This window comes from Emydura macquarii, unplaced genomic scaffold (genome assembly GCF_026122565.2).
Source record: "Emydura macquarii macquarii isolate MOO-44397 ecotype Brisbane River unplaced genomic scaffold, CSIRO-AGI_Emac_v2 contig_1263, whole genome shotgun sequence".
Taxonomy (NCBI): domain Eukaryota; kingdom Metazoa; phylum Chordata; order Testudines; family Chelidae; genus Emydura; species Emydura macquarii.
This window is the reverse complement of record NW_027131400.1, coordinates 5062634-5075731: the sequence shown is the minus strand read 5'-3', so window position 1 is coordinate 5075731 and position 13098 is coordinate 5062634. Positions and strand designations below refer to the sequence as shown.

General features: G+C 36.6%; 1 protein-coding gene across 1 annotated transcript in view; it reads left to right on the top strand.

Annotated features, from left to right (window-relative positions):
* Positions 1-13098, top strand: part of LOC137154651 (contactin-associated protein-like 2) — a 277671-nt gene that overhangs the window by 195577 nt on the left and 68996 nt on the right. Inside the window, exon 3 of the mRNA XM_067550410.1 lies at positions 8657-8804. Coding sequence (XP_067406511.1) covers positions 8657-8804 — 148 coding nt within the window. The remainder of the gene's footprint in view (positions 1-8656; positions 8805-13098) is intronic.

Here is a 13098-nt window from a genome sequence, read left to right as displayed (position 1 = left end):
TTTAGTGAACTGCACAATTACAGTGTGGTTTTAATCTAAAGAGAGAATTTATAATTGAAAATAGCTTCCAGGCTGCATCACAATAAACTTAACAGGATTTAATAGGGAGGTTGAAGTGACATGTTATAAACATTGTTCCACCTGAAAAATTCCAAGTAACCTTTTGAATAATGGAATGAGTTTTATTCATATATATTAAGGATCTTTTGGCAGATGTGTGTAAGCAATAAAGAGAAGAAGAAAACTGTAAATCAAGCATTTTTCTGAGGTAGAAAAGAGAGATACAATCTGATTATGCAATAAACTTCTTTATACTGTGGATAAAAATACATACAATGCAGAGCTCACCTTAAGACGTCTTTAAGACAGAGCAAAGTACGGGAATAAAACAGCCAAGTGTTTAGAAAGTAATGTTTTTGAGGTTACTCTTTTATAGCAGAAAGTGGGGTTAGAAAACTTCATAAGTGCAGTGACCCGTTGACAGCATATTGGCTTCAAAGGCCATTTCCACTTGATGTGATTTGAGCACAAGTGGCTGACACACTTTTATTGACTTCATTAATAGCCTTCTCTGGTTTCTTACTTTTTCAGTACTATCACAGATAAAATTACCCAGGGCCTGATTTTTCTCTAATTTTGGACACAGTTCAGCAAGGAATTTAATTGTGCGTCTAGCTTTAAGTATGTGAGTAGTCTCTCAAAATCAATGAGGACTACATGCTTATATATCTTGCCGAATTGATGCCTTACACTGGTGTAAATCAGGAATAACTGCATTGAAATCAATGGAGTTACGCTGGTTTTATACATGTATAAATAAGAGCAGAATTGGGCACAGTATCTACACATTCTCAACAGAATGTTATGGTCAGAGTCAGGAGGTTTAGTTGTCTCCCAGTATTAACCTTGAGTCCACAAGAGCCTAGATTATTTTGTAATCATAAGCTGCACAGTTCGGATTCAGTGCATGTTGCAAATACAGTTCTTCAGTCTCTTAATTCCAAGGAAAGCTAAAGAAATATGCTTACTGAAGCAATTAACTTCACTCAAGTGTTGCTATTCTATTATGGTATCTGGCCCAGTATCTACACATTCTATTATATGATTCTATTATAGCACCCTGTGAGGGCACTATAGAAACTACACATTGCTGAGGTTGTGCTTGTTCCATTTGAAAAATAAGGCACATAGGTGAATTTAGTAACCTTAACAGTTAACCTTTTCTTTCTTCTATTTTGCTGTTTATTCTTTCTTTTTCTCCTTTCATCGCAATGCCATTTTTTTTATCCTTTCTGTTGTTTTCTCTTCTTTCTCTTCTCAGTTTCTTCTATTGCTCTTTCTTCAACATGCTACCCTCAGTCCCTCCTTCTTTCTTTCCCGTCTGTCTTGCTTATCTTCTTCTGGCCCTGGCTCACTGTCTTTGCTCTTCACAAGCTGCTGTGTCTCTTTCCTAAAACCACCCATATCTCTTTTTTGCCCATGCATTTTCAAAGGCAGCTAGTAGAGTTAACCACTCAACTAATTTATTCAAAGAAAACTGAGCATTTACCTCCACCTAGATTAGAGCTATGTTAATAACTGACTTTTCATTTTTCAGGCAATTCTGCAAAATCGGGGGAGGGAGGGGAGGGAGGGGAGGGAGTAATATTGGGCCAAACCAAAAAAGATTTTTAAATTTTTTTGTAATGAAACACATTTCAATTTCAAGCATTGCTTAACTTTTTTAAAGCTTTTATTAAAATTGAAGGACATTTTTAACAAAATTTGGTTGAATCGAAAAATGGAAACATTTCATTTTTAAAAAGTCAAAATGAAACATTTCAACTCTTTTGGAATTTGGGGTTTGTCTGGTTTATGTGTGTTCTGTACTTTTTTCACAGGAACATAGGATTACAAGGGGCTACTTGGGTATCAAATCTTATTCCCTGCTATTGCAGGCAATCACGTCAGACAATCCATTCATAAATTTATCAAGCTCCATCTTAAAAATAGTTAGGATGCTTGCCTCCACTCCTATTGGAAGGTTGATCCAGAAACTCATTTCTTTGATGGTTAGAAACTTTCTTCTAATTTCCAGCCTAAATGTATTCACAGCCAGTTAATATGCATTTATTCTTGTGCCAACATTGTCCTTTATCTTCAGTAGCCCTTCTCTCTCCCTGGTGTTTACCCCAATGTATTTATAGAGAGCAATCAGATCCTTTCTGTCTTCATTTTGATATGTAAACAAACTCATTATTTCAATTGATACAATTTGGCAAAACCAACACAAATTTGAGGAACATTTTGGCGTTACAAAATCTTCATTTTTTGCTGAAAAAAGCTTTATCTGAAAAAATTTCACCCAGCTTTATCCCAACCTTGTTTTCATAGGAACCCAAATATCTCACTTTTGTTTTTTTATCAGAGTTCCCCCTCCACCCTAATATAGGCTTTGTTTCTGGTTCAAGGAGATGTTAATGAGGCCATAATAACATGAGAGCTACCGTTCTCCTAATATTTCCCTTATTCATATATTAAAATGCAGCAAAAAGACTGGATTTTTCATTAGTTCAGGCCCATAAATAGTTTTCTTGTTAAAAAAAGCCAATGAAGAATGTAGAGAGACAGGGTGGGTGAGTTAATATATTTTATTGAACCAACTTCTGTTGGTGAGAGAGACAAGCTTTCAAGCTACACAGAACTCTTCTTCAGGTCTGGCAAAGGTACTCACAATATCAAAACTAAATGCAAGATTGAATAGATAGTTTAGCATAAATAGCACATATTCTAAGGGACCATTCAAGGACAAATGGGGCGTTAGTCGTAAAGCCAGCGTCTCTGTTCAGTCCATGATTTTTAGTGTCTAGCAAAGTTATGAATTTAAGCACCCAGGCTCATCTTTTGAAAGTGCCAAGCACGTTTCCTTTGAGGATGAGGACTGATAGGTCAGATACCATAATGATCGCTTTGCAAAAAGTGTTCACCCACAGGTGATATGGTGTTTTTTGTCTTTTATTATTTCTTTCCTTTACTGCTGCAGAGGGAGAGTGTACATTTAAGTATATGCACCTCATGTCTCTGAATTTATCACACATTGAGATAGGGAACTTCTCACCAGAAACTAAAATAAGTGGTGGCAGGAGCAACAGCTCTTCCTCTGCTAAAAGCTGGAGCAAGAACTTCCTCTTCTCTCCTTTATTAAGTGTCTGAGGCCTGGTGTACACTACACAGTTATCTTAAAGCAAAGCCGCTTACATCGACTTAGCTATGTAAGTGTCTACACTAAAATCGCCCTCACCTATGTAACTGCTCCCCTACACCAACTTAATAACTCCACCTTCATGAGAGGCGTAGAGTCAATGCTGATGTAGTTAGATCAACATAGTGTCAGTGTAGACACTACATTGCTTATGTTGACAGTTACTGGCTTTCAAAAGCCATCCCACAATGCCCATACTGACAATACCATCGATACAAGGGCTCCTGGTGAGGACACGCACTGCTAACACAAGGAGCAACGTGCAGACACACACAAACAATGTGATTATTGCAGCGGCTGTATGTTGACATAAGTTTAAGTAGAGTTAATTTTGTAATGTAGACATACCCTGAGAAACATTCTCCACCAGTTCTCCTCCTCCTGGGATGATGGAATGAGACTTCCCTATCTTGTTTCATTTTTCTTTAGCCACTGCATCTCACTCTAGTTAGGAAGCATCTGGGAGGGCTATGACAACAGGGAGGTGGCTCAGGTCTCATAAACATTTGGGATGGTTTTGGCAATTGGGGGTCTCTTTGTAATCCCTTTTATTAAAGGGAGGAAAAGAAATTTCTTTGCAATAGTGTGAATGTAAATTATTGTGTATATGTAAAATAGTAACATATACATTAATGCCAATTTTCTTTTTCCAGAAAAGCGTAGAGTTAAAATTCACTTATTATATTATTAAACTTATCTGACCTTTGTGAAAGTTACTTACCTCCTTCACTGGGCTGTTGCTGTAGTACTTTTGCTTTGAGTTGCAATATTTTATTTAAATTCACAAGCTATTGCATTTACAATTTTTTTTGCATTTGTATTATTATTATTAAATGATGGCCCCTGTGACCCAGCCATGCCTAAGGTAGACCACCTGAAAATGCCAACATCAGGGCAGGGTGTGAAAGGAGAGCAGATTCTCCCAGCACTGGTGAGTAACATTGAAGTTACACTCCCCAACCAGTCACAAAGTGTGCGTCTGATTCCCCACACTGGTTATCAAGAAGCTAAAACAAAAAAATACACACAGCCCCCTTTACTGCATTTCATTCTCTGGCTCCCAATCAGCCACTAGGTCCAGAAAACAGATACGTTATTAAAATGCTATTTGCTATTCCCTTTACCAAAAGTTCTCTTGACCCCAAAGGTCAGCCATATTGTTAGATCGATATAAGTTTGGATCTTATCCAAAATACCACTCTGCCAGCCAATCCTTTAGTAACTAAAGCTAAAGGTTTATTATAAAAGGAAAGAAACAAATGAAAAGAGAAATTTTAAATGGTCAAAGCAATCAGATACAAACAAATGATTTGAAAGTCCATATATATCAAGCTTTCAGTAGAATTGAGGAGTTTGCAGGCTCGTATAGTTCCTCTGGTATACATTCAATACCTGGGTGGGTCTCAGTCCTTTGTTTCACAGCTTCAGTTGCAGATGATTTGCTCCACAGGTAGGAAGCAGGAATGAAGACTGAAGACAATATGGATGTGGTGCAGCTGCTTTTTATGTCCTTTTGCCATGATGGCTGTGGAAATTTACAGAAATATGATGGAGTCTAGAGTCACCTGGGCAAGTCACCTGTCCTTGCACGCTTTGTAATGTTGAGTCATAAGAGCAGCCATTGTTTGTTATCCAACTAAAGCGTTCATAGGAAGGTTCACCAGATGGGAACAAACTCCTTTTATGGCCCATTATGAAAGCTAAATATTCTTTGATGGGCCATCAACTGGCATTGTTCATTCACAAACTGTCTTTTGGTGTAGTACAAGACTGGATACAAACAATTACTTCAGAAGCAAACACATTTGAAATCTAGATGGACAGTCATATAATCTTCCATATATAGTCATCTATAACTTCAGATACACTGATGTTACATTCACATAAACAATATTATTATATTTAGCCAATCATAACCTTTCCAATGGTACTTGACATGGCATATATTGTACAAATTATTGTAATTTTGCAATTTTGATATTGAATAACATTATAAATGGTTCCCTCTAATCTGGACAGTGACACAGCCCCAATCTGCAAAATTGAGATGAAAAATCAAATCTGAAGCTGAACTTTCCCCAAACGTGGAGAAGTTTTGATTCAGGTGGTCCAGTTTCTATTTCAGGCCAATTTTTAACAGGTGTACAATGTAGAAACACTAGCAAATGTTCATGGAGAGACCAACCATGGTAGCAGCCCATGTGATATCCTGACCACTGGTATGTGCAAGCTAAGTGCCACTATCAGCAACTACCATTTCCAAAATGGTCGAGCATGTAATGGGTCCCTGGCCCGATCCCATTTTACACTGGCCAGCAAAGATAGCCAGGCTGCACTCCTGGTAAAGGAGACACAGTGACAACATCCCCTCAGTTCTCCACAGAATTCCTGAGTCAGGCACAATGCTTTCAGCTCCCAATTTTTTCATTGTGACGTGAGTTGAAACAGGCTGAAGAAGCTTAAAGAGCTTTGTATACAATCTGAGCAGAGGACTGGCTTGTAAAGGAGAGGCCTGGCCTGTTGAGACTGTATTACTTGGTTTACAACCAGCTGTGCCTTTATTGCTGCTTTAGTAATTTTTCCTAACTATCTCGGTTGAAGACAGATTGCATTGCTCATGAGGGGCACATTTCTGGCAATGTTACCCAGACTTTAAAGGTTTCAGCATGCTTATAAGATTAACAATTTGGACAACTTGTTCAGTTGCCACAGATATTTTCAGGTTTTAAGAAAAAGTTACAGGAGTTTTTAGTGTGAACTTCCGTATTTTATAGTCCAATCCTTGCTCTTTTTTAAAAAAACTCACAATAACATCAGTTTGAATGATCGTTTTAAATTTTATTAAACTGTTTAACCTTGGCAAACAGGAAGGTTTGCAAATTGTATACATTCAATTTTTTTATGAAAACCTGTCTCTTTCTAAGCCCACGTACATATCTCAGTCAGAAAAGGAGATTTAACAGCAAGAGTACATAATTCACAAGTCCCTGTAAATTGATTTTTCAGCCTTGCAATAATGGATTAGGGCTGCTGTTTGCATTGTCCACAGAGCATGCATTACTGTACTACATTTATCTAAATGAAAGCTGCATTTAAAAATATACTATTCTGTTGGAGAGTAAATTAAATGCATTTTAATTATCTGGGAAACTGATGACACCCCCCCCCCCCACTATTGTATGCTCTACTGCCTGTGTCGTTTCACCTGATCCAGCAAATGCTACTGAGTGCGATGCTGAATTCAATAGGTCTACTCAAAGTAATAAGCAGCATTCTTGGAAGCTAGCATTTTCAAAATCTTTTTTGAAAATCTTCAAAGTCTTTTTTTAAAATGGTTTGTAAACAACATATTCAGATAGTAGACTTAAACAGTCACATTCAGTAGTTCTGATTTTAAAAATCAACCTTCACCAACAGTTTCACAGAGTTATATCTGAGATTCCACGCTTTCCCACTATACTTATATTACACATAAATACACTATATTGAAAGATTATTGTTAAGGTTGCAAAGTCAATAATTCTAAAGTTAGGAAATACCAGAATTAAAATTTCACATGCACCCAAATTGCAGATGGGTGAAAAAATACAGACCAAAAAAAAAATTAATGCATTCTTTTGGAATAATTTTCTGTTAATAATTAAAAAACTGAAAGATTCAGCTTTAAAGTGGGTCATAATTTGCATAAATAAACGCAAAAATTCAGAATTAAAAACAAAGGCAGAAACAATGTGGACCAGATTCTGCTTGGTATTAATGTGAAAGAGAAGACTTCCTCTTCTTAAGCTTCCCCAGTAGGAGCCTTCCACATGCAATAACTGAATTTATCTGAGAGGACTGATCAGTCTATCCCAATGGATGCAGGGAGAAGATGAGGACATGGCCAGGCACAGAATGGGACTGGCATGCAAGGGATGTAGCAGCACAAATGGTCTCCTAGCATGGTGGGAATCTAGGGGAGGGATTCTTCTTTCACAAGAAAGAATTCCTCCTGGAGCTTCCTCAGAGATAATGGGTTCCCATCACTCCTTATACTGGTCTGTTTGTATTTTGTACATTCTAGCCCTAAGTATATTACAGTCTATAGCAGGGTATGCTATAGACTATTTTAAAAGAATGAATGTGTTTGGATTTATATAAATAACTAAAATATAGATCTATTCATTAATACTGAATTTACTTCTGAATCTTTGGATACAAGTTTTTCTCTAGCAAAAGCTGAATATTATAAGAATGCATTAACATTGATTATTTATAATCTTTCTGACAATTGGCTATCAGTTTCCCCTTGGTGTACGACTGCCCTGTTCACTAGCTTGACATATTTATCTCCAGTGAAAGCTAGCTATAGAAAGATAAGAAAGTTCTGTCCATGTGAAGTTCTGGCTGTGAATGAACAGACTGTCCAAGAGCCGACTAGAGAGAAAATATGTAAGCAGAGTTAACAAGCAGGTATTGTTTTCTGTTGAGCCAGATGCCATGAATCATTATGCCAAGAGGTAACTAAAATAAAAAACTAGATTTTTTGACTTCATTAATTCTGGAAACATAAAGACACTTGAGAACTATTGTGTCCTTCTCTGACTTCCAATTTCTTAGTAACTGGAAAAAAAACAACCCTTCTCACTGTGGATGAGAGTCAAGATTACAATGATTATCACAATTTCCAAAGGATCTAATTGCACTCATTTTGTTTAAAACGAGGTGTTGATTGTGCACATTACATGTTTCCCTATAAGTGAGACCTCAAAGTTAAAGTACAGTTTCTGAGGCCTGCAGAAATATGATAAATTCAACTATATAAGCATAAAACTGAAATGGGGAAACAGTATGGCTCAAGGGAATGGGAAAGAGCTTTTCACTGTTCATCAGTTCAAATCTATTCCAGGTCACTAGTGACTAAAATCCTTTCCATCCATGTGAAAAGAGTTGGTCATTCAGTCTAGTAGTAGTGAATGTGTCCTCCTCATGAAAACAATCACTACAATGGGGATTCTTATTGACATTCTAATTAACAAGCTAAAGACAAGATTAGATAACTAAAATAAAAAAACTAGATGTGTTGACTTCATTAATTCTGGAAATATTAATGCACTCGAGAACTTTTGTGTCCTTCTCTGACTTGTGATTCACTCAGTCAAGAATAAGGTACACTGTATCTATTATGGAGAAAGAGGACATTGGATTCCAATGCCATATACTTGGCATTTTTTGTGTGTACTGTAGAACTTCCAGGTCTGTTTTTGAATCATCCATTAATTCAATCACTAGCATAGAGATAATTTGACCAGAATGCAATTTAACCTAAATATGCTGGGAACTTCTGTACCTGTTTTTTAAACTTCACAGAAGTATACTTACAGCATCTGAAATATAGCTAATATTATAAGAGGTTTCTTTTTCCTTCCTCCTTAGGCATTTCCTGGAAATACAAATTCTGATAGCGTCATCCGGCATGATTTACAGCATCCAGTTATTGCCCGCTATATACGTATAGTTCCTCTCGACTGGAATGGAGAGGGCCAAATTGGGCTGAGAATCGAGGTCTACGGCTGCCCTTATTGTAAGTTTTGCTTGACATTTACTACACATCCTCTAGTTTCTCTTTATAAACAGACCACCTTTGGTCTACAGAATGGGTAGGAATTAACCTCTTAATCTTAAATACTTTTTTGTTAAATAGATTAAGACATCCCAAGCTTGCTAATTATATTGCCTTGGGCCTCATGAAATATTTATTTCAACCTTAGCACTGAGTCAGTGGTTCGAGCTTCTTCTGGAGATACGACATTAGAATCCACAAAGATACTGCTTTGAAATCATTCCTTTTGATCAGCGTTGTTGTTTTTGTAGAAGATTCTGACTATTGTTGTATAATTCTGACCAGAACGCTTCAGGAAAAGATTTTTTGAGCATGCAAGAAGTAGAATATAGGGCCTTCAGAGAATGACTCTGGGGAAATGACAATTCATTGGCTGATATTAATGATAATTTTAAAGAAATAGTCACAAATTAATAGCTATCCTATCAAAGCTCTTCATATTATCTAAATATTTGTCATATATTTTTCAGAAAGAATCCTTGTATTCTTTATATAAGTATGACTTCCAGTTTTCTGATTAAACCCTAACAGGCAGTGGTGCATACTCTACTAAAATTAAGGTCAGAAATTATTACACTTTAAGGCACCCCCTCAAACGAAAAATAACAAAACAAAACAAAAAAGCTTCAAAATGCTCTCCCTCTCCCAAATTAGGCTTTTATGACCAAATATCATCCATAAATCTTTAAACAGATAAATGTCAGAAATGTGAAAGCCATAAATATATATTCTATTCAGAGTAAAAAAAAAAAAAAAAAAACTAGTTGGTTAGAAAGCACCAGAATTAAGTGTTTGTTCGTAAAAGGAATCAAGCACATACAACCATCATAAATGTCAGATCTCAGGTGATCAACGGTTCTCAGAAGCAGGCTCAAATGGGAACTGTGGTGCTAATCTATGAACCTTAGAGAAATTTGGCAGTTTGGATCTACTAGTCTATTCATCTATGTTCTTATACTGCACCCATTACCATAGTTTTTGAGCATCTGGGTTGGTACCAAATCTCTGAGGTTTATCAACAGATAACAAGTAGATAAAATGAAAAGGAAATGGCCAAATTCTGCTGCCATTACACATCTGCCATCCTATTGACTTCAGTAGGGTGACATAAATGTAAAGGAGGTCAGTAAGAATTAGTGAAAGTAAACCTCAAAATATTGGATTTGATGAGGAGAGAAACCCAAATCCTTGGGCAATTAAATTTAACATCAAAACAAATAACACAAGCAGGCATGTATTAATTTTATTATTTATTTTTATATTTAATTAAATAAAAACATCCTTTTAAAATGTACCTAAAGCTGTGTCAGAATTCCCAGCTTACTGCACTGAAAGTGTGTGGGAAATGAGGCCTAGTTTGCGGAGTGGCAGGCAGAGCCTTGGTAAGGGCATCTGTGACAATCATGAAGGGAGCATAGCGTTATGTATTACTATATGTGCTATGGCTCAATCTACAATAGTTTTAATTCCCAAAGACAAAAATGAGCTTGTGAAAATCTAAACACTTTTGTGATTGCACAGCAGGTACCCTCAATAAGGAAATGTTCACCAATGTATCATTTAAATATTTATCTGTGATTTTATAAACATATTAAATATAGGAAGTACTGCAGCAATGTCAGTTCTGCAATATGATAGATGTTCACTTTATAAGGACACCTACTGTGCCAATTTAAGTACACAGTTGAGAGTATGAAGCAACATACCAAGATCTAACTTCTTGTAAAATTTGAGCCACGTTAACAGACAAAATATTTATAATAAGACAAACAAACAAACACACACACCCCTGCCTCTGTGATCTTTGTTGAAATATTTACAGCTGAATGTAGTATTGTTTGATTAAAATGACTGGACAAAGTATTGTGGCAATATGACAGGATGCTTTTAGAAGCTCAAAATAAATGTGAGAAAACGTAAAACACAGTTTGGTGATAAAATAATTGTAGGTGTTTGATGAAAAGTTGCTTGTTTGACTTGTACTATCCTTTCAGAAAAGAAGAAAAAGCATCTTCTAGGAAAACAAATGTATGGACACACAAAAATTTTCTTCACAGAAAGGTTAAGTGGGCAAAGAATAGTGTCCCTTTGTTGGCAAAACTATTACTATATTTGTGCTTTCAGTTGTAATCTTTAATACGTTATTTTATTCAAATTTCTTACAACAACTTAAATTTATGGTATGGGACTGATTTCCCTGCCAAAGGATCCTAAAATGTTTTATAGCTAAATATGCAAGAATCACTTTAATCCCACTGAAATGCACTATTTCTGGGATGGAACTTAACCTCAGCAATGCTATAGAGCAAATAAGGATGCGAAGTGAAGAATACCAGGTTTTAACTCTTTAACTTTAACTTTTAGCTCCTGCCCAAGTACTGGTCTAAGTAAAGATCTAAAAAGATAACACAGATCTGTTGTTTAGTTGATGTTTAAATGGATACTGCATTATAAGTTTGATTCTATATTCTTACACATATCACATAGCAGCTTCTACATGCACAGGCAACAGGACTGTTAACTAAATTGGCAGGCCGTTTGCTGTGTAGAAGAAGGCAGAATTGTTCACTCTTTATTAAAAGCTGGAGATCTCTAGTTTTTTGAATGAAGAAGCCCAACTGTACAGTGAAAGCACCTGGCTTTTCAATTGCAAAAAGATTTTAAAAGGTTGTTTTGATTGAGGAGAACAATTGCAAAGAACAATTGAGACACTAGAGAATACAGTGTGCCTTAATACATATTTAGGGCTGAGCTTTTTCCTTGCATGCACCTCTTCAAATCCCACTGAAGTCAGTGGGAGTTACATAGATATACCTGAGGATAGAATTGAGTCCTTATTCAGAATACCTATGGAAAATTTTTGAAAGTGCCTAAGTGACTTAGAGCCTAAATCCATTTTCAGACGAGATTTAGACATTTAGGAGTTTGTCTTATTGTGTCTCTCCTTTCTATTTTGAAATTCATTGAGGTGCTTTTGAAAATTTTACCCCTACAGACAAGAATTTTACCCTTCTGTGCCTAAATGTAGGCACCTGAATAAAAGCTGTCTGGTTTCTTAATGTTGAGCGCCCCAGCTCTCATTGATGGAAATAGGAACTGCAGGTGCTCCGTTACTTTGAAAAGCTGTGCACTTATATTTAGATGCCTAAATATGGACTTTAGGTGCCTAATTTTAAGCATGCATACTTGAAAATTTTGACAGTAATATCTAAATATCTGGGCTATGGGTCAAATTTATTTCTGGTGTATCTTTATTAAAGTAATAAACCAGAGCTGAATTTGTCCCATATGTGAAGATAATCTGGAGAAACATATCGTCAGACATACAAATTGGGCAAAATTTCTCAGTTATGCAGGACAAATCGCCCACTGTAAAAACCTGTTGTCCTCTAATTTAGGTACCTATATCATTCAGCTTTTCAGCCTGCTTGTAAGATTCCTATTTAGTTCTGTGACAGAGTTGACAAGCCCTCCACTGGATCAGGGCCAGAAGGGGCTAAAAATCCTGCAAATGGTTATAATTGGCGCCCACACTCTGAAGACCTAGCAGCAGCATCAAGCCTGGAGTGAAGCACTTCAGCTGTAGGGGGAAAAACAAAGAGAAAAGGGAAGCAAGTTTGAGAGCTGAGCTTCCCTAAGAGAAGGATCTTGGGTTTAGTGCAGAGGAGTCTGGTGATGTGGGCTTAGAAACCTCCAGTTAGGAACTCTAGGAGTAGCTTTACACTAAAGCACTTTATAGAGTGGACTTTACATTGTCTATTGTTAATCTGTTGGTTAGTTAGTTTAAGTCCAAGAAGGTTGAAATTTGGTACTACATAGCAGTGCATTGACTGTGTCTTATAGGGGGTGGGAAAGTTACCTGTTCAAAGACTATGTTGATGGTGCAGGTGGAGTAGGAGGAAAGAAGAAGCTTGAAATAGCCTCAGAAAAGAGATGATTATATAGCATGGAACTGCGTCTTACGTAGTCAATGGGAGTTTTAATATTTACTTCAAAGGATATTTAGCAAGCCCTATATCTTTAACGGTTGACTCAATTTCATCCTCAGTAAAGTTGGGGAGAGGTCTTTGCACTGTCAGTGACATCATTTGTTAAAAAGCAATGTATCCTAAGGCAAAATGTCCACTGAGTCAGTTAAGGTGGAACTAATGGCAGCTTTCTTTTCCACTCCTTTGAAAGCAGAGAGCAAAGCCATGTGCAGTTATACATGAATACTTCCATCATGACTACATTTATGAAATCCTGAGACAGGCAG